This window comes from Gadus chalcogrammus, chromosome 21 (assembly GCF_026213295.1).
Source record: "Gadus chalcogrammus isolate NIFS_2021 chromosome 21, NIFS_Gcha_1.0, whole genome shotgun sequence".
NCBI lineage: Eukaryota > Metazoa > Chordata > Actinopteri > Gadiformes > Gadidae > Gadus > Gadus chalcogrammus.
In genome coordinates, this window is record NC_079432.1 from 20,362,337 (window position 1) to 20,390,328 (window position 27,992).

At 46.7% G+C, this 27,992-nt stretch overlaps 1 protein-coding gene across 11 annotated transcripts in view; it reads right to left on the bottom strand.

Moving 5' to 3' along the window:
- The window catches only part of afdna (afadin, adherens junction formation factor a), a 120,807-nt gene that overhangs the window by 4,141 nt on the left and 88,674 nt on the right, over positions 1-27,992 (bottom strand). For 8 of the 11 annotated variants that reach the window (XM_056580838.1, XM_056580840.1, XM_056580836.1 and 5 more), the window contains 13 exons: positions 22,063-22,128; positions 21,856-21,929; positions 21,398-21,516; positions 16,559-16,759; positions 14,667-14,761; positions 14,279-14,497; positions 12,616-12,802; positions 8,968-9,358; positions 8,287-8,558; positions 7,680-7,894; positions 7,312-7,491; positions 4,043-4,222; positions 430-946 (listed from right to left, as the gene is read on the bottom strand). In XM_056580838.1, coding sequence (XP_056436813.1) covers positions 430-946; positions 4,043-4,222; positions 7,312-7,491; positions 7,680-7,894; positions 8,287-8,558; positions 8,968-9,358; positions 12,616-12,802; positions 14,279-14,497; positions 14,667-14,761; positions 16,559-16,759; positions 21,398-21,516; positions 21,856-21,929; positions 22,063-22,128 — 2,716 coding nt within the window. The remainder of the gene's footprint in view (positions 1-429; positions 947-4,042; positions 4,223-7,311; positions 7,492-7,679; positions 7,895-8,286; positions 8,559-8,967; positions 9,359-12,615; positions 12,803-14,278; positions 14,498-14,666; positions 14,762-16,558; positions 16,760-21,397; positions 21,517-21,855; positions 21,930-22,062; positions 22,129-27,992) is intronic. The other 3 variants (XM_056580839.1, XM_056580842.1, XM_056580843.1) reach the window with 3 other exon arrangements.

A 27,992-nucleotide genomic window follows, 5' to 3' on the forward strand; every position in this document is an offset into this window, starting at 1 on the left:
GGCGAGCGACAACACCAACAGTACTGTGATTGGTCTGGAGTGGTGTTACTCGAGTTGGGGATTTGGGCGGTCGGTCAGTGTCGGAGCTACGGTAGCTTATTTTGTACTGGCCACTAATAGTGACCATCTGATTGGAAGAAGGCATTTGGGTAAGAAGGACAGAAAGAGGGTAAACCTACAAAAGAACACAAACAATACAGAACAAATACGATGGGCATCGGATCTGAAGAGACCGTCCACACTTAAAAAAATAGACACAAATAGATGGGGATGATTGACTAATATCTACAGAAAAGGTCAATTTTGACGAAATTTAGAAAAAGAGAAGAAGTTGGGTCAAAATGATTGCCCCTGCTGGAAGTCGGCTACACCACAGACTAGTGGACTAAGGGGGGGAGGCGCCGTGACGAGCTCCTCCTCTCGCTCTACCTTTCAGGAAGCTGGGTTTGGTGGGAGGGGGAGGGGCGTGGCCTGTACTGTTGGAGTTGTTGACTGGCAGCTGAAACGAGCTCGACAGGAAGATGCCGTCAGACAATGGGCGGGGCTTGCGGGCAGTTGGCGGCGGCCGAGGCTTCCCGGGCCCCGAGACCGGGAGGTCTCCGTACGACTTCCGGGTCACCGACAGCTTGGGCTGACCTGATAGGGCGCTGGCCCTGGAGGCCTCCTCTCCTTCCTCATCGTCTTCCTCGTCACCTGCGTAGGAGACGAATGTGGCGGTGTAGAGCGCGTCGGGGGAGACCACCTGGGTTTTGAGGTAGGAGGTGTTTCTCTGTGGGGGGGGCGGGGGCGTGTTAGAGGGGGGCTCGGGGGGCTGGTAGTCCCGGGGGAGGGGTGGCCGGTACAGACCACCAGGCTCCTCGGGCGTCAGCAGCTTCCTCTCTGCCTCGTCGTGCTGCCGGCGGCGCCCCGCCTCCAGACGATTGTAGTACTCCTCCTCCTGTCTCCTCTACGCACAGGAGTAGGACAACCTGTTAGTCAGCCCTCAGTTCAGGACAGGGCGGTCCTACCACTGCCACCACCGGGTACCCACTGACAACAGCCACAAAGACTGGGCCCACCCTCCCCTCAGCTCCGGACAGGGCGGTCCTACCACTGCCACCACCGGGTACCCACTGACAACGGCCACAAAGACCGGGCCCACCCTCCCCTCAGCTCCGGACAGGGCGGTCCTACCACTGCCACCACCGGGTACCCACTGACAACGGCCACAAAGACTGGGCCCACCCTCCCCTCAGCTCCGGACAGGGCGGTCCTACCACTGCCACCACCGGGTACCCACTGACAACGGCCACAAAGACTGGGCCCACCCTCCCCTCCGCTGGAGCCCGGCTAACGGCCTGGATGCCTTCGGAGCAAAGCCTAGTACGTGCATGAGAACCCCCAGAGGTAGGCTGAATAGAAGAAGAGCTAATCGGACCCAGGAAAAGGAGAATCTATGTCCCGTTGTTAGCGTGGATATGTGATCGACGATATGTGGTCCGCCGGGTGTTGAGGTCCATCAACGTCTGGGTGAAAGATTCTTGGTTGTCAAGGCTCTCCCCAAGGGTGACTCCGGCCCAAAGGGACCCGTTGACAGGAGGCCACGAGGTGTGTCGGAGCGCTGGTGTGTGCGTGGGGGTGGAGTCGGGAAGTGCTTATGCTGAATACCGATGCCCTGTCCCTTCCCTACACCCTGACAGTTTGGAGGCCTTCTTTGATGCAGTGGTTACGTAGTTTTGAGGTAACAAATTAGTTAGCGTGGAGTCTCGGTGGTTGATGGCTGGTTTAAGCAGCCATCAAGAGCTTGGATCACCTTATGCATGCTACCCGTCCTCAAACTGGGGTATTGACCTAAGACACCTGAACTGATTTTAAATCTTTAGATTAATGTTGCGATAAGTACCATTTCAACTAGCTCATAGCTTAAAATCACCTGGAAATATCTGTAGTCATTTTTGATCCATGGTGATTTCAATGTTTTCAATATAATCACATCCAATAACTGATAAAAAAAAATGACGGCCTGTCCCACTCCGTTTACAAGAATCTTGCCATCGACACTCCTAAACCCACTAGCAACATTCATAGTTAGCTGAGCTACGCTAGTTCAAGGCACAACGTTAGAGTGGACGGCCCCTGGGAGGAGCTAAATCGTTCACAATGCTACTCGAAGTAACAGCAACATATCAAAACATTTGTGCACTTCATATTGGCGATCATTGTAGAAATTCAAATCTAAAGGCTTTCAGCTGGTGCACACATCTTAAGTCGCACATTCCAAGAGATTCCAAACTATTATACGTTTCTTAATTAACGTATTGCTAAGACCAGACTATTGTCCATTTGTGGTCTACACGATGCAATGTTTTTCATTGTAAAATGCATGTTTTCAACCCAACTCATATAGCCAGCGTCTGCATGCGCTTTTTCAAGGACTGCCATTTGAAGGACTGCCATCTGAAGGACTGCCATCTGAAGGACTGCCATCTGAAGGGCAAAACGCCACTACCTCGACACGGGTGAGGAATGGAAGAGAATGTCAGGGTAGGAACACTATCGGGACAGGGCTTTGTGTACATATATGGATGGATGAGAATGCTGGCCTGAGGGTTGCGGATGGACATATTTAACAGTGGGTTTGGGTAAGGTGGGAGAGAAGCAGCAATTTCGGGTAATGGTTTTTGAATCGATGCTGAATGAAAATGGTTCCAACACATAATGAATAACGAACAGATATTTGCTTAAACAATGAAATAATGACTCAAACAAATAAAGCACTGGCTAAAACATCCACAGCACCACGCGATGGGGGCTCCATGCTTAAAGTGACAACACGCACTACAGGGGGAAAGGGACACAGGGGGGCAACATGCAACTCAACATCTTATAGACATATCTGTACACTCATACATTAAATTATTTAGTGATATAGATATTTACATATATATATACACATATATATATATAAGGGTGTGTGTGTGTGTGTGTGTGTGTGTGTGTGTGTGTGTGTGTGTGTGTGTGTGTGTGTGTGTGTGTGTGTGTGTGTGTGTGTGTGTGTGTGTGTGTATTTGGACCTAGTCGATTGAAATTGATCAATAAAGCAATTCATACCAAGGTTAAAGAGCCATTGAACCCAAAACAACATTTTGGGTGTTTTAAACATGGTAATTTGTCTTAGTGATAAATAGCATAGATTACTATGTTTACTATAATTTGTTACTGAAATTAGTTCCCAATTTAGAGAAATCAAAGGTGTGTAATCCGCCATGGTGTGTGGAAGGTGAAGCACTCTCTGAGCAGCGGTTTGTTTAACGTCCGTGACCGAGTGACGGTGAGGCTTCCTGGACACCTATAGTACAACATGTAGTATAACATCCAACATTGCTTAACAACACTCAATTAAACGCTACACAACGACGGTGGGTTGTAACCACTGGGATAACACGCCCCCCTCTTTCCTAAATCTCTCAGCCCAAAACATTTGACTTTAATCCCAGTCTAGAATTCCATCTGAATCAGTGGATGACTGGCCCTTTAAGGGTCATCACCACTCCGTGTTCACCGGGCGTGCTCACTCCTACTTGCTGGAGCTGTTGTTCAGAGCCCTGGGGTTTCTATTCCCCAGTTTGTTGCACACATACACCAACAACATTCACATTCACCTTGGCTACCGACAACATACCAATGCTTAAAATAGCCCAAGTAAGCTTAGCTAATAATCACATACCAACATCTGAGAAGAGTGACACATGTAGTTGTAGCTACATCCCATTGTAGTGGACATTCCAAAGTTATTTTTGTGTTTACTTTTATCATCCCGTCTTCTTTATTTATTTTATCAATTGGACAATGCGTCTGTTGGTCTTTGTAACAAATCCCACCAACAGTGGCTGGTTGGGAACACGTCCCCGAGAAACGGTGTGAACACGCCCCGTGAGACTAGAGTGGTGAGCACTGGCATCGTGGAAGATTTAGACTGAAGCCTCATCAACCGAGTATTCCCACAGACAATGTTAACAGTCCTTGTGTTTCTAGGCCTTCCTAGAAACACAGCCCAACATACCTTCTGATCTGCCTCGCGCCGGGCCCTCTCCTCCTCCCTCCAGCTCCTCTCCTCCTCCTGCTTGGCCCGCTCCTCCACCTCCCTCCAGCTCCTCTCCTCCTCCTGCTTGGCCCGCTCCTCCACCTCCCGCTTGCGGATCTCCTCCAGCTGCTGCTTGCGCCGACGCTCCTCGTCCTGCAGCTGCTCGGCACAGCGACCCAGGAGGGCCACGGAGCGGCGGGGAGGACGAAGGCATCGTTAGGGAGGGATCAGTGGGCACAGAGCTGGGCACAGAGCTGACCACAAACGGACATTAGCTGAGGGCTAACTAAATGCCTGCTTAGATGTTTCCGTGCAGAGCTAGGGTTCAGTTGTAACGGCAACACACATGCACCCACACACAGCGTGCAACTTGCACACACAAACACATCACAAAAAACATGCAAATTACCCAACACAACATGCACAAGGAGAATAAAACCCGACAAGCTGATCAAACACACATCCCAACGAGGACAGACGCACTCTGCTCCATGCGCACCACATGTGGTATGTTGGATTCTTCCTCATGGTCAATGTTCTGCTCCGCCCAGCAAACATGCAACTACATGACATGCTTCAGTTTGATACAAACAAAACTCCCAATGGCAGGAGAAACAAGATGTCACCAGATGCAACACTATCCAATTCACACCATCCCACACTACACCGGGGTGTGGTGTTGAGGGAATATTGAGAAGCCCAGTTGACGAAACACAGGTAATGGGGGATGAAGGTATGGATGATCACATGAGCTCCACATTACAGTGGGGGCCTTTGAGGCCCGGTGGATAGGAGAGGCTCATGCAAGTAAAGTCATTTCCCTGTTCGATAAAGAAAAGTAGGCCGTCAGACTGTTGGAGAGAGTTGGTATCCAAATAAAAAAATTGTGATACAACTGCACATCGTCATGTTAGTAAAAGGAACCTATATTAAGTGCAAGTAAACACTTTCTTGTAACGCCGATTGGTGTCTGAATGAAGGATCAATACATTTAACACAGACCCTCCTAAAATCAGTGCTCCCAGTAGGCTTGCCCATTCAAGATGTTTCGCATTAGACTCTGATTACATATCTGTCTGTCCATCTGTCCGTATGTATATCTAGAATCATCCGCCCGGTGCTGACATGAGACATGTCTGCATCCCAACTGAATTAGCAAATTGTGTCTCACCCCCCCTCTAGGTCATCGTCATTACTGTTGCGGTTGACGTGGTTTGTGTTTTTATTGTTGTGGATTCTGTAATGTAACTCTTGTTGTTGTTTGGTGTGCTGTGTCTTTGTGAAATAAAAATTATAAATGATGAACAAAAAAATACATTGAACAAATAGGGATAATTATATACCTATGAATGTAGTTTACCACTATAGATGCAATAAGATGAATCGTTTGTTGAGAAATGTAAATATACTAATAAGTGAGCCTGAGTGACTTACAGCATGTAGGCTACAGTGAGTACGACAAAGAGACCTAATTAAAGTAACCTTTCCCAAACCAGAAATCGGGGCATTTGTGCACAGTGCCATTTCGCCCCATTATTTATTACTTAATTGAGATTGCGAAGAAAAAGCAAAACAAAGTACACTGTTTTAACGTTGAATGACTTTTAGTTTCCGAGCTTGTTGTGGATAATGAATGATTTAAGTTTTGAGGAGCAGCATTAAAACTTGTCGGCAGAGGTTTAGAGCACCACAAGGGATGGAAGGTGTTCCCATTAAAGGGGAGATTATCCCATTACTCTCTCATTCTAAGGTTAAATCAGCCTTCCCGGCAACACCCCTTAAAACAACAAAACAACCGCTGCCGTCCGGTGGAGCGGACAGGACCAACAGGGCTGAGTTGGCTATCTAGACAAGAAACAGGAGGTAAAACAAGTTAGGCAAGTGAAAGGAGAGGGATGAACAGCAGGACGAACGTACCAAGTCTAGAACAGAGATAGCAGGGACAGCTGTCTGCTGCTAAAGTGAAGGAGAGAGATGGAGCGAGAGAGGGGGAATACAGGACAAACAAAAAGGAGAAGGTGGAGAATTAGCAAAGCTCAGGGTACCATCAAGTGGTCGAAAGAAAGAGTGAAAGACATCCAGTTCCCAAAGAAAGAGAAGCTAACGGGAATAAATAAGAGCAGATGGACAGTAAAAGAGATAGAAAATAAATAAAGGTCAAAACATTGTTTTATAAAATTTAGTGTAGCAAACATTCACTTATTTTAAGGTCAGTGAATGTACCCTGCAAAGATATCTTGAATTGGGCCTAACCAGCAAAGACTACATACTGAAGCCAGATGGCCCCTCCCTCAGATGGCCCACACACACTGTCCCCTCTATTGGACACTCACTAGACTCTTGGATCAACCCTCATGGACTTTGTGCCCATGAGCTATACACTTTGAAACACAAAATGGCACAAAAGAGTCCTCCAATCATCACCCTTCTAACAGGCCTGAAGGTCCCACCTCCATGTGGTTGTGCAGTGTGGTGCTCAGCAACCAGCCAAGCCCCAAGCCCCCCCCCCCCCTAGAGCCCCGTCCCACCAAGCCAGTCAGAGAGAAGCCGCTTCAGCATGGCAAAGCAATGGGTAAGCATGTTGGCAGAGGTACATCGCAGGACATTCATGGTGCGAGCTATTGGGACTGCCTACCTCCTTCATGCCAACACATTGATGAAGACCCTGCTCTTCCACTAACTTGGTGCCCACCTCTGCCTTTCCAACCAAGCAACCACCATATTAACAACCTCAATGATTTATTATCTTTAATATACCTGACGCAAATAATCATAATCCCTATTCCATCAACCTTACTATTTATCATTGCAATGCAAATGTTAAATACAAACTGCAACTACCATACTGCAAGGTCAGCCCAGAGCTGCAAAACACTCTGGTGCTCACCGTCTGGAAGGAGTTTAAATTGTTTAAACAAACTTTGCAATCAAACTAACCTTATTTTTAAATAAATGGATGTCGAGTTTGCCCCCTGATCTCCCAGCCTCACCCTGGGCCTCGGTCTAGCCTCCAGCTCTTTCTTACTCTTGCTGTCTACACCACCTGTCTCTCATCTCAGCTGGAGGCCCTGGAGGGCTGGCTTGTGATGTAGCATCTCCTGTCGACTACACCACTGGCCTCACGGGGCCCTCTCCTCAGCCTCCAGCCTCTGTCTAACTCCTGTCGACTACACCACTAGCCTTACCCGGGCCCTCTTCTCAGCCTCCAGCCTCTGTCTAACTCCTGTCGACTACACCACTAGCCTCACCCGGGCCCTCTTCTCAGCCTCCAGCCTCTGCATGATCATGGCCGTGTCCACGTCCTCGTCGTCCTCTTCCTCCTCATCTTCGTCGCTTTGCTTGGACTCCTGCAGCCTTTTCTGGAACTGCCACTCCAGCATGAGCTTGCGGAGGCGGTCGCTCTCCTCTGCGGTGCGCTCCGGCTTGGCCTGGCAGTGGAAAGGAGGATTTAACTATTTTATTCAGGTTTCTTCATCTATATTTACATCCTATACTGTCCTGTATTTGCTGATATACTCATTTCCCCTCTGGTATTAACATTCCATGTGATCTTATCTTCAAAGAGCAGATGGGCTCCGTACACCGGGTGGGAGTGGAACAGGTCAACACTCTGTACCTGTAGCTCCTGGATCTCCTTGTCCAGCAGGTCCACGATGTGCAGTTGCTGCTGCTTCTCAGCCTTTTCGCGGGCATCCCTCTTCCAGGGGTCCGGGGACAAGCTGTCACTGGAGGACAGCTCCTCCTTGCTGATGGTGATGTACTGCAGGTCCCGCCGCTCGATGGTGCGTGGCTGCTGCTGTGGTAACAGCTCCCTGATCACCGTGTCCATGGCTGAAGGACAAACCCATGGGTTCAATAAGAGTGCACACTCCTACACAATAAGGGTTTAAAGGTACGATATGCAAGATTTGCTATTTTAAGATAAACTCGTGACCTCTCCCTTCCCTCTCAAAACTGCTCCCAGACTCAAAAAGTACTACGAGATTGCTCTGCGCTGCTGCAGAATAAAAGCTATTATCTAGATACCTATACCCTCAAGTTAGCATCTACAGTACATCACATGTGTTTAAGAGCACGTTTCAAACTAAAACATGTTACTATTGTACCTTTAAGGTTAGGGACTGGCTCATTTTGGCAGAGACTTTTCTAAGCGTAGTTTGAAATCTCAAACTATACATATTGAGAAACCTTGAATTCAATTTAGACAAACCACAGCTCAGTACCAGGGTTAGGTCCAGGGTGAGGTCCAGGCTGAGATCCAGGGTGAGGTCCAGGCAGAGGTCCAGGGTGAGGTCCAGCGGCCTGCCCTGGGGCGGGCCCCACAGGGCCAGGGACACTGGCCAGCTTCTCGGGCCGGGATGGGACCGGTGGCTGATGCTGGGGAGGGGGGTAGGGTTGGGCTGGGGACGGCTGGTGGTGCGGAGGGGGGGCGGCCATGACAGGGTTTGAACGAATCTGCCCCAGCTTCTTCTCCTGCTCCCTTCGCTTCCTCTCCCTGGGAGGAGCAACATGATCAACGCCGTCAGCAGTAAATAACATGTCGTGTTTCACAGAATCACCAGGACTGAGGGATTCAAGAGGAATCCAGAGGAATGGCCCTTTCACATTTCAAAATATAAAACAAGCAAAATGTTGGTTTTAGCCTTGTACTAGGAACCAATAAAACATTTAATAAAAAAGCAGTCAGAGGAAGTGACTGCAAACAAAGTAAGTAGTAAACAATAACATAACGGGCAGTGACGTTAACATAGCACTAGTAAACGGTAACAGGGGTCAACACGTAACAGGAAGTGACAGGAACAGCAGCAGTAAACGGTGACAGGGGTCAACACGTAACAGGAAGTGACATGAACAGCAGCAGTAAACGGTGACAGGGGTCAACACGTAACAGGAAGTTCCCGTACCTCTCCTCCTCCAGGCGAGCCTTCTCCTTCTCATACCAGCGCTGCTGCTCCTCCCGTTTCTTGCGGTCGGCCGCCTGCTGCGCCGCGGCGGCGTTGAGCACGGGGGGCGGGGGCAGGGGCAGGTCCATCGGGGGCTCATAGGGGTCGTGGGGGAGGTGGGTGGGGGGAGGCGGCGGGGGTGGAGGGGGGAGGTCAGAGCGTGACGGGGGGTGTTGTGGTGCGTTGGGCGTCTTCCAGCGCCCAGGGCCACTCTTGTGGTTAGGGTGGGTCTTGCTGTTGGAGGAGGAGGAGGCGTTGGAGAAGTTGAGGTGCTCCTGGCTGGAGGTGGAGGACTCCACCGAGGAGGAGACCTGTTGGTGGTTACCCCAGTGGTCCACGGCGCCTGGGAGTCCTAGGAAGAGGACCACCATGAGATACAACAATACACAACGACCAAACTGTTTGAGAAGTCACACAGATAATAATTCAAGTTAAGAGATCAATCAAGTAGCAATAGTTATAACAGTTATCTAGTTGAATACATGTTTATAGTATACAAGTTATACAATTGTTCTGGCATATGTATGCAGCCTTTGGTGTCTGGTGCATTCCGTTGTATGTATGTGTCTATAGGATAATGCCTAACATTACTTCAGAATATGGAAAGCAATCAGTGAATTTAGGCCTTAAATACGGGAGTGGTTTAAAACTAGATAATGAAAAATGCGGTGAGTGCTGTGGTGCAAAGTGAAGTGGAAAATATGTTTTGGTAAAGCCACGTAGTTTAGGACGTAAAGATATTGGAATGGCTTAAATCAAGTGAAGCGGTATAAACATGCGCACCATTTCAAAATGTAAAATGGTCGGAAACAAATAAAGTGAAGATTTGAACCAATAGCTAATGTGATCAAGTTAGAATAGCTGAGCTGTTCGGATAGTGTGTGCGTGCGTGTGTGTGTGTGCTTGTGGTAGTATCTTGGAAAAGTATGTTATTGACCTTATTCCTTCACATCATCGGAATAAGCTCAAAAAATTATGAGGTTTTTACTGTTGGGACTCTTTTGAATCTCGGCTATCATATGGCATATCATTTGTGTAGTGAAATCGTGTTTTATCGTGAAAAAGTTGTAGGCCCGGATAGGTAACAAGCACGTAGCCTTTAGCCATATAAACGGGGGTCCCCACAGACAAATACCCGATATATAATAATCATATTCCGATCATCTTTTAGCGCCAGTGTAACAAGTACGTAGTTTCGATACAGTTGAAGATACAAGTGTGTCGATTTGTTAAATGTTTTAACGAAGGTTAACAGTTAAAAATTGACCAAGATACAAAGTCTGAAGTAGTTGAAGTGTAAGAGACTGGGCGGACGGCTTTGCTGTCCTCCCATTGTAAAAAAAATGGTGCCGTCAATAGAACTAATTAATCTCACAATTTTCTGTAATTAATCTAGATGAATCTAGATAAATTAATCAATATATGAATATCGAATAATCTACTTTTTCTACTGAAGACCGAAGCTTGTAACGGATATTTATTTTAGTAAAATCATTGAATTAATGTAGAATCAACACAAAGAAAGTATATTTAGATTCAAATACTATTTTAATAGCTTTCTTTCATCTTTGAATACAATTTCTCTCCTGTGAATACAAATGTTCAAAAAAAGCTTGCTTCTTTTGATCGATGTGGCCAGAGAGCGAGAACAACCTCTCTCAAGGCACTGTGGTTGCAGGGGTTGGCAAGTACTTGCAATGAGTCCCAGCTTGGTATGTGCTTCTTCTCTCTGTGACCACCATTGTAGTGGACACCCCTCCGTCCGTTTTGGGCTCGGCTTTGTAGCGGCCCAGACAATGCTCTATGGACTCTTCTTCTTCGTCCGACGTATCAGACGAACCAAGCAAGAAGATGGACATCTTCCTCTTCTGTGGTGATGGTTCCTCTGTTGTCACAGCAGGTGGTTGCCGTGTCACCTGGCCACGTGCTGAAGCCCACACCTCACTCCTTTCTTCTTTGGGGATACACTTCAGTTCTTTAAACCTGGGGTCAATGGCAGTAGCAATCTTCAGCCAGGTGAGGTTGGTGCTGTTCTTCCGCCGAGTTAGGTCTGTGGTAAAGACCTTCTTGAACCGCACTACGTAGATTGGATCATTGTCTGAAGGCTCCATAACTTTGAACAAGTGACGCTAGGCTGGCAACACTACTGAACAATAGATGTTTTAAACATTTAGCATATCATTTTTGTATAACAGAGAAAAATACTAATTTCCTTCCTGTACACACACACACACACACCAGGGGGAGAGGGAGTGAGAACACACACACAGGTGGACAGAGAAATAACAGGAGACACACACGCAAACACACAGAAATAAATGTGTGTTTACCTGGCGGGTTCAAGTAGTTCCTCCAGTTTTTGCAGTTTGGCAAGCTCTTGTTCAGTCACCATGGCAACCTTGCTATTTTGCTGCACCAGTGTAGTGGTCAGTGGAGACTTGTTTCTCCGGATCCGCTTAACCATCTCCAGGATGGAATTCCATCTTGTTGCAACATCCTGAGCAAGAGATTCTTGCTTATGTCCGTGTGCAAGTAGCTCATTTAATTCCTGGGCGTTTGTTGGACTATGCTTGAAGTGCCCGACAATCTTGCGACATTTGGCCAGAACACTTTCAAACCCACTGTCCTTAAGGGAAACTGTGAGCGTTCTTTGCAACCATGTTACGAGCACTGTCAGTGCCAAGTGTGGTTAGCTTCTCCGTTATTACCCATTCGTTTGCAACATCCAGAAAATGGTCCGAGCATGCCTCAGCGTAGTGTCGCTCCTCGGTTTTATTCAGTTAGCACAAATGACTGCAAAGGCCATTCTTTATCGATGAAATGCACTGTGACACCCAAGTAGTTCATTGTTCACAGAAGTCCAGTGGTCACTGGTCACCTGTAAGAGCGACGTCCGCTGCTTCCTCAAGCTTGTTCCTCCGCCTAGCCCTCTCGTCCTTATAATAAGTGTGTATTCTTGACACTATGATTCCTCTCAAGGGTGGATTATAAGAGCTATCTCCCGATGACGCTCGAATCACCTCTTTCATTCCGTCGTCTCCAACCATGTTAATTGGGCGGCAGTTTTTCGCTATCCACATAACCAAGGAATTGGTTATCTTCACACCACACTCCATTAGCTAGATTGGCGAGGCCCCGTGGCGGTAACTTCAGCAGGGTGTTTTGAGAAGACACGCCAAAGATGAACTACTTCTATGGTAGTTGAATTTGGCTTTGCAAAGTGTGCAAATTACTTTAGATATCTCCAACGAGCCGTCGGGCAATTTTTTAAAGTGAAACTTTCATCCTAAAAGTCTGTCTTTGTCCGTCTTTGTGCCAGTGACTGCGCTCTAACCAGGCGGCTTGCTTTGTGTAGTTTGGTAACAGAGGTTATGGGTCAGCTGCCACAGGAAGTGGCAAAACTGCGTTAACGGCGTTAATTTTGTTTTACCCGTTACAAAATTTTAATTAATCTCCAAAATGAACACGTTAATTTTGACAGCACTCAAAAATTTATTGAGCACTCTATACAGCAATCACCTAATGGGTTTTTACCTCACCATCTTTTTTAAGCGATACTTTTAATTTCATAAAGATTTACTATTTTCACATCAATGTATGCCAGCTGACCTCTCTGGTAGTCCATGTCACGGTGGGCGTAGTCCGCCTCACGCTGGTACTCATTCTCCCGGTAGTGCTGCTCCTCCCGCTGGTGAAGCTGCTGCTGCTGCTGCTGGAGGTGCAGCAGGTCCTCCTGCCTCAAGCCCCCCGGAGCAGGGTACAGCTCCTCCTGGGACTGGCCCATCTTATCCACACGCTGAGGAGGGACACCAGGTTAACTACCCAGGACCTTGTTCATTTTTATTCATTTTTATTACACAAACATTTGCACTAAAGCAATAAGTGCGCTGAATCCACAAGGGCATCAACCTGAGGGAACAGTTCCATAGCAGGATGCGATAAGGGCGCTAGATCTACACAAAGTGAATTATAGGTATTGTAATTCACTTTGGCCACTTCACTTTTGACATTCATAGGCCAAAAGCTGTATGCTCCTCAAGACAATATTATGGATCTCAAAAGACTGCATCGGGTTCTCCGACGTCTCTGATGCTTGCACGTCCACATCAATCAGAAGTATACTGAACCACGACATGGAGGAGAAAGTCATTGTTGCCCCCGATTTTCTCCCGCCGGAACCTCGGCAGCGGGAAACGCCGAGGCGGTGTTCCCTCGGCAGCGGGCAGCGCCGAGGCGGTGGTCCCTCGGCAGCGGGGCTCAAGCGGAAGACAATCCCTTTCTCCCTTATGTCGTGGTTCATGTACTTCAGGGAGTCAAAGCCAAAGTTCCTTTCCCCCCCAATTCCTTCTTAACCATGGCTGAGATAACCCCCACTACGAGAGTAGACGAGAGTCCGACGTGTTATGCGCCGTTACAGTCCTGGAGCTCTATCTTAATAATATCATATAGCCTAATGGGCCTACATATCATATAATACATATTATCAAGTCCAAAAGCTGTGTGCGCTTCCTGACGATATTATGAATCACAAACGACTGCGTCGGGTTCTCCGACGTCTCTGGTTCTTCCACATCCACATCAATCTGAAGTAGACTGAACCGCGCCCTGACCACTGCCGGCTAGCCACTGCCGGGCGGTGGTGCTTCATGGCGGTGGTGCCTCGTGGCAGCGGGCGGCAGGCAACGGGGCCCAACGATGACTGAGATAACCCCAACTACTGTCTTGTTGTGGAAATACCAGAGACGTCAAAGAACCATAACACCAATCGCAGAACGGTTATCCAAATAACAAAGTGTACAACACTTGCGTTACAGTGCGCGCGCACACGCACACACACACACACACACAGCGCTCGCAAGGTCGTAGCTCATTGTCTCATTGGCGGGCCAAATCTCTGGGCGGGCAAGGCAGAGAAAGGGGAGGTAACTTGGCCCATTATGAAAACGTATGGGGCCACATGCCAAATCAGCGTGCTTGAGCTTCCATTTTTTCAACGGCGAGCAGGATGCCTAGTGCCCGTTTTACACCGAACGCAAGTTTTAGCCACTGGGGGACCATAGGCAGGCAAGGGGAACTTATATTTATGTTAGAAAACCTCATTAAGTGAGTGATTTCATACCCTCTATGCGCAACTTTTTGAAGTTTTTCTGATGTTTCGGCATCAAACTTTTTGGAGACTTGCATTTCTGAAAAACAATTAGGCTGGAGAAATGTCTAATCTTTTTAGCATTCCTACCACAAAAATATATACTTTATTGATTAGTCTGCCTACCTGCATGCTGTTGTGAAGTCCTTCGGAAAGAACTCCTGGCAAGCGCTCCCTGTCGTCCATTGGCTGCCAGTGCTGGGTGGGGGGGGGCTGGTTCTGGCCATGCCCAGGGACCACCACCACCCGGTCCTGGCTCTTGGAGGCTGGGATGGTGAAGTACTCCCTGGGGTACGTCTGCGTTGGGATGGGGTACTCTTCCGGATCAGGGGTAGAGTGCTCCTCCTAAAGCATTTCCGTACAACCACATTCATAATGAGGCTCACTATTTTAATTAGGGGGCCAATCACAGTGTGCGAGGCAACCTATTGAAATTAGTGCGACTAGAGTGATTTTCCACAACAAAAGACGCTGGGCCACTCACACGTGGCCTGTTTCAGCATTGGTTACTCACGTCAGCGGCGCATAGGTTGCCGGTGGAGACGGACGTGATTTTTGTCCCTGGCCCACCAGGGTAGTCGCCCTTGCTTCTCGGACTCTGACCTTGATCTAGATGCACAGAAGTATGGATTAAAGCACTAGCAATTTAAATACAAAGCGAATTATCAACTGTTAAATCAAGGTATCGGGTAAGTTACTTTCCTAATTAAAACAGAATTGCGTTCTTTTTGCTGCGCTCAGATGCTGCGTGCGGCACCTGAACTTCCCACACCCCTTCTCGCGAACCTAGACCTGAAAAAGATTATGCGTTCTCTTGCAGAAGTTGTGACTTATTTGTTTCCCTCACTCTCGATCGCTATAAGTGAAATATAAGATAGAGCCGAGCCCATCAGGATTCTCCCCAGAGCAGGTTTACACAACCAGACACATACGGGTGATCAGGTATTTTCCGTATTCTTTATCAGTAGTTTATAATAACACCAAATTTCCCCTGGGAGTTGAGGTGAAGAAGTTTGGGAACCCCCGCTCAAGACTCATTAAATGCATCTTTGGATTTCTTCTCATGTTTTTGCTGTTGTGTTTCATTAAGCTTAGAATTAGCTTTTTTAGTGGTTAAAACCTGTGTCTTTTAAGTAGTTTTTCTTCAACTCTTAAAACTCATAAATACAGTGTATTTAACGATTGAGATATGCAAATAGAAATTCCACACTCACTCCGATATAAAAACTCTGGTGGTAATATGCACCATTCGAACACGCAGGTTGAAGCCCGATAATTAGGATCTAAAATAAATGAACGAGATCTGGCACACTTAAGACTGAAGAACTGTTCATTGGGCTCTCATGAAGACCCAGTCTCGGAGGTTGCTCATTATTAGTGTGGTTGCTACTGCAAGCACATCTACCCTTAAGTTTTCTTTATTCCGTTTGCCGGCTTTTTGTGCAGTTAACTGCTCCTGCATACTTTCAGCTACAGAAACCATTCAACTATCAAAACGTCCAGCCCTTTAACGGCATGATTGCTATCTCTGCGTTTTTTTTAAACTATATCAACTTTTTAAACAATTACGCTTTTTCAGCCTTTTTTCCAAACTTCTGAGACTTCAACTACTTCAGACATCGTAACTTGGTCAATTTTTAACATTAACCTTCGTTCAAAACAATTAACAAATCAACCCACTTGTATCTTCAAGATTTGAAAACCGAATTTCGATTACCTTGATACTTTTTTCAGAATCACAGTTTAAGTTCCATATCGGCATCATTTTCCGTTGGTCTGATTGATTTAGGCTGAGGTTAGTAGATGGAGGTGCAGGCAGTGTGGCCAGATTGGGCGTTTTTTTCCCACCGAATTGGACTACTTTTTACGAGGGTTCAGGCAGCGCTGACGCTTGTGCCGACGATAGCATTTTGGCAACCACACTCTGGCAGTTTGTTAGGATAGAAGCATTCGAGTTGCTGCTCGAGGCTTTTTCGAGAGCCGCTCATCTAAACAACTTCCAACTTGACTTTATTGGGTTTCCAGCAATACACAGGCCTAGTGTGAAGTCCATCTGAATAATGTTATACAACAGTTGTATACAGCATCCATCTATAGTCGCCAAGTTAACTGTGCGTTGGCACTTTGCGGACATAGTTAAAGACATAATGGAGTTCGTGAGCAGAGCCATAAGCCCCGCCTCCAATGCCGCACAGAGCATCGCTGGCTCTTCCTTTTGTTCCAGGGTTATTAATATTAAACATCCATAATGCAATTCCTCGGGGTCCCCAGAAATACACAGTGAGAGGGTCAAGTAGTTCAGAGACACGCAAGAAATTCTTTGGAGAGCTTCAATCGACGCTTTAAATAAAATGACATGAATGGACCTGAATCACCAATGGTAAGAGGTATTGGGGGTTGACTTACTAGCCACATTGGGGCTGGAGCGGTGGTCGGCGCGGTTCTTGAGCAGCCGCTCCTCCCCGCTCATCTTCTTGGGTTCTGGGTACGCCTCCCAGCCAGCCTGCGGGCTCTCTGGCGAGCCGTTCTGAGCGGCCGTGTTGTACAGCTCAAAGCCCTCGCTCTTGGGGCGCATCTTGCCATTCTTATCGCGTCCACGGTCAGACGCTGGTGAGAGAAAGGGTGTTCAGAGGTTTGAGTAGGAAGAGTGACTCCGACGCTGTGGCTCCACCTAGTGGGCAATTGAGGCAATGCATCTGCGTCTTACACCCAGTATTTTTAGGATTTTTCAGCTAAATTGCATCAAAATTAAGCTTTAATGCATTTAAAGGGGTGATGTTTGGTTCACAAATACCCATTTTTGTTTGTATGAGATAGGGACGGGGGACCTGGGGGGAATCCCCAGACTTTGAGATTAAGGGTTTACCGGAAAGTCAGGTTTTACAAGACTGCATTTATGAGGGATGAAGGGCAGGATATCAAGACTGTTTTGAAGAGAATTGACCTATCGCCAAGTCCCTCCCTTCGAACACAGCTGGCTTATGATAATTCAGAATGATGACCACTGACTAATTTCTCGTATATATAAAAAATATATAATAATAAATAATATATTTAATGTATAGATCACTTTACATTCAGAAATCTCAAAGTGCTACATATATATATATGGAAGGTATAATTTGGTTATGACATGCGAAGACCTCCTGAAGGCAGCTCCTAGACAGTAGTGCTCAAGAATAATATTGGGACTGTGGGTAAATCTTGTAGCTCTCATCGAGGTAATGAAAGCATAGTGCAATAAATACAGCTTATACAAAACATTGTTACATTCATATTTGATGTTGATATGAGTCAGCCATAGCATTATGTTTGCACACATTTAAGACAAAGCATGGTCAATTATTCTGTTTTTCCCTTAAAGGAATAAAACACATGCTGCCCAAGATGTGAAATCCTCAGTTAATGCAGTCAAAGTGGGCGGGGCTGAGGGCGGAGGCATCTGGCCTCTGTTGTCAGTGGAACAGCGGCCTTCTTAATGGCATCTCCCTTTAAACGTCACTTCAGTCCACAGAACGGACGGGAGGACTCCCTTAACTAACACTCACATTCCATCACGCACAACTGGACTAGTTGAACCTTGTGTTGGCGATTTCTGGAACATTGAACTCACTCAAATGTCAAGTAACACTGGGTGTGTGTGCGCACTTTTTGGTGTTCAATTTCACACACCCACAATGTTGCGCTTTGGGCGGCTACAGGGTGAACCACAAGGAGGGCGTTGTCTGGAGGAGTCCTGCTTCTTTTCCCAAGTCAACAAACAACCACACAGCCTAGACAGTGTACTGTGGACGCAGCCGTCACCATAGGCAGACTGCTGTTGGCAGCCTAGACAGTGTACTGTGTACACAGCCGTCACCAGGCAGACTGCTGTTGGTAGCTTAGACAGTACTGTGTACTCAGCCGTCACCAGGCAGACTGCTGTTGGCAGCCTAGACAGTTTACTGTGTACTAGGGATGGGAATTGATAAGAATTTCACGATTCCGATTCTGCTTATCGATCCGATTCCTTATCGATTCTCTTATCGATTCTCATTGGGTGAGAAAATAAGTATAAATGTGTTTATTTGCATTACATCTCTTTAATATCTGATCAGAAGTGCTTCTAGTATTAGGAAATTGTACATTTTCAAATCAATTGGTCTAGACGAAAAGATATATGTTTCGCTTTTTAAGCCCAAATGCCATCATTATGTGCCATACAACTAAAAACACAGACTGAAAACAGCCAAGTAAGAGCTTGTGCCTTTTGGAATTCTAACAGTGCTCATTTGCATTCAACTTGTAACAAAATTAAACTGACATAAACAAAATGAAGCATTGATTAGACAGATTTATTAGATGGGCCTACATAATAAACCGTTGGAACACACAAGACCGGAAACCATAGCAATGCCGGTAAACAAACCCCGAGAAGCCCAATCCCTATGAGAGCTCCCCACGCTACGGCCATCCGGAGGCGACAGAGCTGTTGGCCGTGATATTATATATACAATTATAATATAGTATATAATATATTATATACTATTATATATAGAGCTCCGGGAGTCGCAAACTGCAACAATCACTTTCTCCTCCATTCCGCGGTTCACCCGGACTGCACTGCACTGAGTTTGACGGCTGAACGCGGATTGGCTGTTACGTTACACATGTCACTCAGTTATCACGCTGTTGAACGCTGATTGGCTGTCATCACGACAAAAACTTGTCATCGGTTTTCTCCCGCGAAAAACTCACCCTTATACGCGTCTCTACGTTCACTTTGTATGGGATCTTGTCGCCCCGTCGCGTTTGGTGTGAACGCACAATGTGATTCTTCCTCGGCGGCGACATGTTTGCTGCGTTCTGAACCAAATCAAAGCAGTGTGTGTGTGACGTCACGACGCATTTGCCGCGACCGGAACCGATAAGCGGAATCGTTAAGCAGGCTTGCTAACGATTCCAAGGAATCGGTTGACTCGGAACCGGTTCTGAACAAGAACCGGTTCTCGATTCCCATCCCTACTGTGTACTCAGCCGTCAACAGGCAGACTGCTGTTGGCAGCCAGGTGGTATCTGAAGCTTAGATGTTACTGCTGGCACTGTGAACAATGGTAGGTCATACATTTGAAAAAAAACTATGATTGGTAGCTTAATCTAGTTTGAATACATACATTTTCAACTGGAAACCTTTACTGTTTTGAAGAGAATTTACCTATTGCCAAGTCCCTCCCTTCGAACACAGCTGACCTATTATAATTGTATATGATCGACTACACTCATATTTCCCAGATATATTCTCAGGGGTACAGACTGGTCACGGCCCAAAAAGGTGGAAAAACAATTAAAGGAGCAACGTACGGTGCCCAGGTCTCTCCCCATGATAAATGCTGGATATGTAAACAAAGGGTTAAAGTGACCCATAAAAGCCTGTCAGTGATGTTCAGACTTCATATATGAAGCAGTGCTAAGAACAAGATAAGATAACGCTATGTGAAGGTTCCCCTCTGCTGCGAACGCGGAGGGCTAATAAGGGTTATCTTATTGCATAGGCCCTCGGAGGTCAGGACCAAGCAGCCAGAGCGGTGTGCTTGGACGCGTGGAGCTCTGACCGGGAGAAAGTGTAGCTTTTGGGAAACTTGTAGTACAATGCTACGGTATGGCCACGCCCCCCTCTCATCCAAAAACTATTCTCTTCACATGTATAAACAGATTGCTTGTAGTGAGTGTGTTCTCCACGCTGCCTGGAAATCTAGCTAGAAGGCACGCGCAAACGAGCGCCACGAGACAGCCCATCAGCAGCAGTGGAGTCTAGCCGTCAGAACAGACGGATGGCCAAGTCACAACCTACCTTGCTCTGCCTCTCATTGGCTAGTACTCTTAGGACCCTTACTGGAACACTCTCTACCTGGTGAGCCACCGGGGCGCCCCTAAGCAGTGGATCTTCATTGGAAGGTTAAGTTGGTTCCAATGAGAGCTCCAACACCGCCGCCACCATACAGCCGCTCTTTAACTTACAGCACTGCTCAATTAGCGCCATTAACACTCATATTAAAGAAAGGACAAGACCTAAAGCCATCACAGAGCCATTACCACTCATTATATTAAACAGAACAAGACCTAAAGGCATCACATTAACACTCATTATATTAAACAGAACAAGACCTAAAGTCATCACATTAACACTCATTATATTAAACACAACAAGGTCTGAAGTTCACGCTGCACGACGCAATACTCCGTGGCTCGTCTGTGACTCGCTTTACCTTACAACTGTAACAGAGTCAGGGTCGGACCAAGAGTGGATCAGAAAGCCACTGACTACCTCCACACATCAGATGTGAAAATTGCAGCTACCCTTTATAGGGCTGCACAATATATCGAATTTTTATCGCGATGACGATATTGGCGTCCCACGATGACACGTAGTGTTCTCGCGATATTATTTTAAAATAAGCGAGCATGTACAGCGCAACACCGTATGCATTCAAGTCACAACGACACACCGAAATCACCAATGCTATTACTTTCCATTTGGCAAAAGATATGTGTCCATAAATACCGTCAGCAATGAAGGATTTAAAAAAAATGGTTAACATACTGGACAAAAGGTATCTAATCCCCTCACGAAATTATTTTTCCAGAGTGGCATTCCCTGCGCTGTATGCAAAACGCTGAGGAGAAATAGAGAGGGATCTCACAGGTGTCGAGTACTTTGCCAGTACCCCTGACCTATGGTCAAGTAGAATGATGGAACCTTACATGAGCTTGAGAGTTCATTTCATCAATGATAATTTTAGGATGCAGAGTAGATGCCTGCAAACGGCATTTTTCCCGCAAGACCACACTGGAGAGTTAATTTCCCAGGGACTGAGGGAAGCGATGGCCTCTTGGGGCTTGCAGGAGGACAGACTTGTCTGCATTACAACACAGGGCCGTAGCACAAAATTCTGGGCCCTGTACACAAGAGGTACTGATGGCGTGGCCTGGCGGCAATTTGCCGCTGAGCACAGTGTGTGGCTCAACCACTAGGGAGTGGTAGTAAATTTTCAATGAATAATCCTGGTAAATAATCTTGATATCAATATTGATCAAAATAATCGTGATAATCATTTTGGCAATAATCGTGCAGCCCTAACCCTTTTGAAAGTTATTCCAACAAAACATGTGTTTAGACCGTTTCAGAAAGGAAAACTATCCATTGTGGTGACAGGAAGCCAACAGGTCCAACGAACCAGGAGCTAGCAGCAGGAGGAGGGTACAAACCTCTGGGCAGCATGGGGCTGGGCTGGTTGAGCAGAGTAGCCAGGCCGTGGTAGATGGCGCCCTGCTTGGCCACCTCCAAGGTCACCACAGAGCCCGTTCGTGTCATCAGCTCGGCAGCTCTGACCACACACAGACAACGACAGATTTAATAGAGAGCAGACTTCTAGGGAACAATTCCAGGTTTTCGTGCTCTAACAATATTTGTATCTCAATAAACAATATCTCAATATTTATGCATGTCACTCAATCATCCCCGACTTAACCTTTTATATACTTGGAATTGGTCTTGAATCGGTTGTCTCTGAATTAATATTCATCAATACAAGCTATATAAATAAAGAGAGGCTCATAAGCAGCTGAAGGCGGTCAGCTTGTGGCCTGAGCATGTAAAGGCCAAAATGTCTGTTCCTGCAACCAGGAAGTAAGGGTGTTGCGCTATTGGTCAGAGTGAATCCCACCTCTCCTGGGATAGGCCCACCAGACTCCGCCCATCTACACTCAGCAGCTGGTCCCCTGCTGCCAGCCGGCCATCCTAGAAGAAACAAACAAATACTAAGTGAGTGACTGACTGAGGGAGTGAGCGAGCGACTGAGTGAGTGAGGGAGTGACTAAGTGAGTGAGTGAGTGAGTGAGATAGTGAGTTAATGACTGAGTGAGATCATTACCATGTCAGCAGCTCCTCCCTTGACAACAGACTTGATGTAGATCCCCAGTTTCTCTTGGCCTGCTCCCTAGTGATACAGAGAGAAGGATATCATTGTATAGCTAAGTAAAAACATCAATACATATTGATGTAATGAAAATACAAAGGAAATAAAGGTCCAGCGGCTGGGATTCAGCGGGTAGTTCAATCACGGTCGTGGTTAACCGTTGTGTCATATTTTATATTTTTGACAGATTATTTTGGATAACAGTCACAGAATTTGCCGGTTTGGTATGAGGATTGCTTACATTTAACCCGTAGTTCAAAGAGCTGTTGTGCTAGAGAACGGGACAATATATTCACAGACCAGTGTGGAATACATCAGGTCCACATTGTAGCAGCCACCATAGGGACACACAACGTTGTGGACAGTGGAAGTGAAACCTACCATTGTGAACATACATGTTCACACACAGTCTAATCCACCTCGTCGATCATATACAATTATAATAATAGGCCAGCTGTGTTCGAAGGGAAGGACATAGCGATAGGTCAATTCTACCTCCAACACCCATTGTGGACTGTTGAATCTCTGAAGAGTTACAAATTCTAGGCCCCCAGGCTCATAAGGCCCCCAGGCTCATAAGGCCCCCAGGCTGTGTAACTCATAAGGCCCCCAGGCTGTGTAACTCATAAGGCCCCCAGGCTGTGTAACTCATAAGGCCCCCAGGCTCATAAGGCCCCCAGGCTGTGTAACTCATAAGGCCCCCAGGCTGTGTAACTCATAAGGCCCCCAGGCTGTGGAACTCATAAGGCCCATAGGCCCTCGTAGCTCATTTGGCCCCCAGGCCCTCGTAGCTCATTTGGCCCCACAGCTCAATAGCCGATACCATGCCTGATCGGTCTCGTCTTCAAAGACACAAAATAAATATTCAACCAGCTCATTCTTTTTAGCAATGATTAAGCCATGTTTTGCTCCTGGTTCTAAATAAGTTGTCTGATGCCCTGGTAGACAGGCCTGGTCCAGTGGTGAACTGCCTAGGGACAATGGGCATCCTTACTCTTTCTAGAACATGACTCACATGATCTTTGCTGTCTGACAGTATATAACTGACAGGGTATGATTGGCAATGTAGTATTCACCACAGAGGAATGCTGTAAAGGAATGTAACTGCTGTACTACAGTAAGGGTTAAGGTGCAGGGGGTAACCCAAAATAGCTAGATATCAGTACATCTCTTCCCACTACAAGTTCAGCCTGGTGGACTTCCCCAAAGTATTGAGTGAACACAGATGCATGTTTTCACACATTGCACAGGCCCTGTAATACCCTGTTTGCGTTAACGCCGTTAATAACGCGTTTAACTGACAGTACTAATATATATATATTAGTGGTGGGCCGTTATCGGCGTTAACGGCTGCGTTAACACAAAACTTTTATCAAGCGATAAAAAAAATATCGCTGTCAATCTATTTTCAAACACTTCCTTGTTCGGACCCATCACGTGACTGAACTAACCAATCAGAAGCTAGAATTTAGACTGAGGTAAACGTGAGGGAATCAGAGAGGCAGATTCAACAGAATATCCTGACCGTGTTAAATATGTAAACATGTAAACATGTAATAATTGTGTAACATAAATATGTAAATGATTAACTGACTAAAAATTTTAAGTACATTTCTAGCAAATTAACTCCAATATAAATTATATTAATTTATTCTACAACTTTCAAATATTTAACTTCTAAACCTTACATTATGGATTATTACACGGCTCTTCTCAATGCTGTAGACTGCCCCATTCACTTGCATGGGCCTTCCCAACGTTCAGCTGTCAATTATTTTTGTTTATGCTCCGTTCACTTGCATGGGCACTTCACAACTTCCGGCGGGGAATTATATTTGATAAATCACCATTGCCCAGTATAATTGACCGCTGTCAAGGTAAGCGAACAGATTTTTTGCCATTTGCCATTTTAATCTAGATTAATTCCGAAATTATAATCTATGGCCACCACTAATATATATATATATATATACATATACATATATACATATACATATACATATATACATATACATATACATATACATATATACATATATACATATATACATATACATATATACATATACATATATACATATACATATATACATATATACATATATACATATACATATACATAGCTCCAGGAGACCGCAAACGGCAACAAACATTTCTTCTCCATGCTGTGGATCAGTCTGAGAGCTCATTGGTCAATGGGCAGCAGCTCATTTGCATTAAAGTTAGAGACCCCAGAACCATTGCATTCTGAAGGGACTGAAACAGAGGGGTATAGCGCTGGGCAAGATTATTTTTTCCTAAAAGCTATTTCCAACAAACAGCTTCAAAAAAGTTACTTAGAAAATTAACTGAGTTCTAAAATAATATTTTGATTTATTAAATGTGTGTTGGTCGTAGCAATGCCATGGGTGAGAAATAAATGAGATCAAAGCATGACTGAATTAGCCGGTGTGGGCATCAGTGTGTACCCAACTGGTTGGACGATGGGCGAGTTAAAAGTAAAGAAAATAATAATACAGGCTAAAAAACGTTCAGATTGTCACAAAAGGTCTAATATGTTTCCAGATAGGTGTAATGTACTTTATTATTTCCAATTTATTTCACCGTTTGTGTCAGGGCTCTCCTTGTTCTACTCTTGGTTTGCCATTTTCCTACGTTACCCGGAATACCTTTTTTGGTATTGATTTTTACATCCCTAATGATTAACTGATCTTCTAAACTAAGATATGATTCCTATATGTAGGGATGGATGTGTTGCTGGCTAGTGTCTAATGAGGCTCTTCCTCCGACGCCTTGGCCACCGCCTCTACAAACATTGCTCGGCAGCTGGGCGTCCGTAGAAGTCAGAGCATGAAGTGGTAGCAATTCAGTCAATAGTGCCCACAAGGCGGAAGTGCATTGTGGTTCATATATATATATGGTAAAAGGGGACATATTATGAAAACAACACTTTTCCTGGGATTTAGAGTGTTGTGGGTAGATTGTCGATCTTCGTTCCTATCCTCACCTATGGTCATGAGGGCTGGGTGATGACCGAAAGGACGAGATCGCGGGTACAAGCGGCCGAGATGAGTTTTCTCAGAAGGGTGGCTGGCGTCTCCCTTAGGGATAGGGTGAGAAGCTCAGCCATCCGTGAGGAACTCGGATTAGAGCCGCTGCTCCTTTACTTAGAAAGGAGTCAGCTGAGGTGGTTCGGGCATCTGGTAAGGATGCCCACTGGGCGCATTCCTTGGGAGGTGTTTCAGGCACGTCCAGTGGGGAGGAGACCTCGGGGAAGACCCAGGACTAGGTGGAGAGATTATATCTCAACACTGGCCTGGGAACGCCTCGGGATCCCCCCGTCAGAGCTGGTCAATGTGGCCCGGGAAAGGGAAGTCTGGGGCCCCCTGCTTGAGCTGCTCCCCCCGCGACCCGACCCCGGATAAGCGGATGACGATGAGGACGATGAGGATGAGGGTAGATGGTGCTCCCACACGCATACATACTTTGAAAAAAGTCTGTACATGATTTTTTGAGTGAGATATGCATTTCTGAAAGTACCCCGCATACAATTACCAAACGAGCGAGTCAGTTTCGGCACCCACTCCTACGTAGGGAGGGGGCAGATATGAATATTACCTGCCACTTCCCCACCCTCCTCCAATCAGAGCATAGCTTAGATTTTGTGGCCCAGCAGACGAGCAGCTCCAGTGGGGGGAGCTCGGCAGCTAAGCTCTCGGAGAACATCCGTTTCTCCGCCGGAGCTACGGGACTGCCACCGATTTCCCCCGCCGGAGGAGGAGTCATGGAGGAGAAAGGGATTGTACTCCCAGAGCTGAGCTGCCGGACAGCCGCCGAGCTCCCCCCGCCGGACTACTGCCGCCGAGCTCCCCCCGCCGGACTACTGCCGCTTCGGCGGCGCCCCCTCGACTGCCCGGCAGCTCCGGCAGGTGTACTCCGGGAGCTGAACGCGGTAGCGTTCAGCTGCCGCGTACAATACCTTTCTCCTCTATGTCGCGGTACAATACGGACTCGGAGCTCATTGGTCAATGGGCAGCAGCTCATTTGCATTAAAGCTAGAGAACCCAGAAACAGTGCATTCTGAAGGGACTGAAACAGAGGGGTATAGCGCTGGGCAAGATTATTTTTTTCCCTCTTGGAAGTGTCTGTCTGTCTGTCTGTCTGTCTGTCTGTCTGTCTGTCTGTCTGTCTGTCTGTCTGTCTGTCTGTCTGTCTGTCTGTCTGTCTGTCTGTCTGTCTGTCTGTCTGTCTGTCTGTCTGTCTGTCTGTCTGTCTGTCTGTCTGTCTGTCTGTCTGTCTGTCTGTCTGTCTGTCTGTCTGTCTGTCTGTCTGTCTGTCTGTCTGTCTGTCTGTCTGTCTGTCTGTCTGTCTGTCTGTCTGTCTGTCTGTCTGTCTGTCTGTCTGTCTGTCTGTCTGTCTGTCTGTCTGTCTGTCTGTCTGTCTGTCTGTCTGTCTGTCTGTCTGTCTGTCTGTCTGTCTGTCTGTCTGTCTGTCTGTCTGTCTGTCTGTCTGTCTGTCTGTCTGTCTGTCTGTCTGTCTGTCTGTCTGTCTGTCTGTCTGTCTGTCTGTCTGTCTGTCTGTCTGTCTGTCTGTCTGTCTGTCTGTCTGTCTGTCTGTCTGTCTGTCTGTCTGTCTGTCTGTCTGTCTGTCTGTCTGTCTGTCTGTCTGTCTGTCTGTCTGTCTGTCTGTCTGTCTGTCTGTCTGTCTGTCTGTCTGTCTGTCTGTCTGTCTGTCTGTCTGTCTGTCTGTCTGTCTGTCTGTCTGTCTGTCTGTCTGTCTGTCTGTCTGTCTGTCTGTCTGTCTGTCTGTCTGTCTGTCTGTCTGTCTGTCTGTCTGTCTGTCTGTCTGTCTGTCTGTCTGTCTGTCTGTCTGTCTGTCTGTCTGTCTGTCTGTCTGTCTGTCTGTCTGTCTGTCTGTCTGTCTGTCTGTCTGTCTGTCTGTCTGTCTGTCTGTCTGTCTGTCTGTCTGTCTGTCTGTCTGTCTGTCTGTCTGTCTGTCTGTCTGTCTGTCTGTCTGTCTGTCTGTCTGTCTGTCTGTCTGTCTGTCTGTCTGTCTGTCTGTCTGTCTGTCTGTCTGTCTGTCTGTCTGTCTGTCTGTCTGTCTGTCTGTCTGTCTGTCTGTCTGTCTGTCTGTCTGTCTGTCTGTCTGTCTGTCTGTCTGTCTGTCTGTCTGTCTGTCTGTCTGTCTGTCTGTCTGTCTGTCTGTCTGTCTGTCTGTCTGTCTGTCTGTCTGTCTGTCTGTCTGTCTGTCTGTCTGTCTGTCTGTCTGTCTGTCTGTCTGTCTGTCTGTCTGTCTGTCTGTCTGTCTGTCTGTCTGTCTGTCTGTCTGTCTGTCTGTCTGTCTGTCTGTCTGTCTGTCTGTCTGTCTGTGTTTATGTGTGTCTCTGTGTGTCTCTCTCTCTGGGTCCGTCTCTCTGTGTCTCTCTCTCTGTTTGTCTCTCCGTCTGTCCTCTCTCTCTGTGTCTGTCTGTCTTCTCTCTCTGTGTCTGTCTGTCTTCTCTCTCTGTGTCTGTCTGTCTGTTTCTCTCTCTCTGTGTGTCTGTCTGTCTGTCTGTCCGTCTCTCTCTATCTGTCTGTCTCTCTCTCTCTCTGTGTCCGTGTGCGTGTGTGTCCGTGTCTCTGTCTCCGTGCGTGCGTGTCTCTGGGCGTGCGTGCGTGTGCGCGTGTCTCTGGGCGTGCGTGCGTGTGTGCGCGTCCATCCTCTCATTGTTCTTGTCCTCAAGGGAGGTAGCTCTCTTGTGCTATTGTTTCACTAATACTTATTTTCTTCAAATTCCTGAAAAACATGGAAAGTATGGCAATTGAGATTCTGAAATTCTACCTCCTAAAGAATATGACGTACCATAAAAGCATACCAAATCCATTGTTGGCAAGACAGAGCAGTAG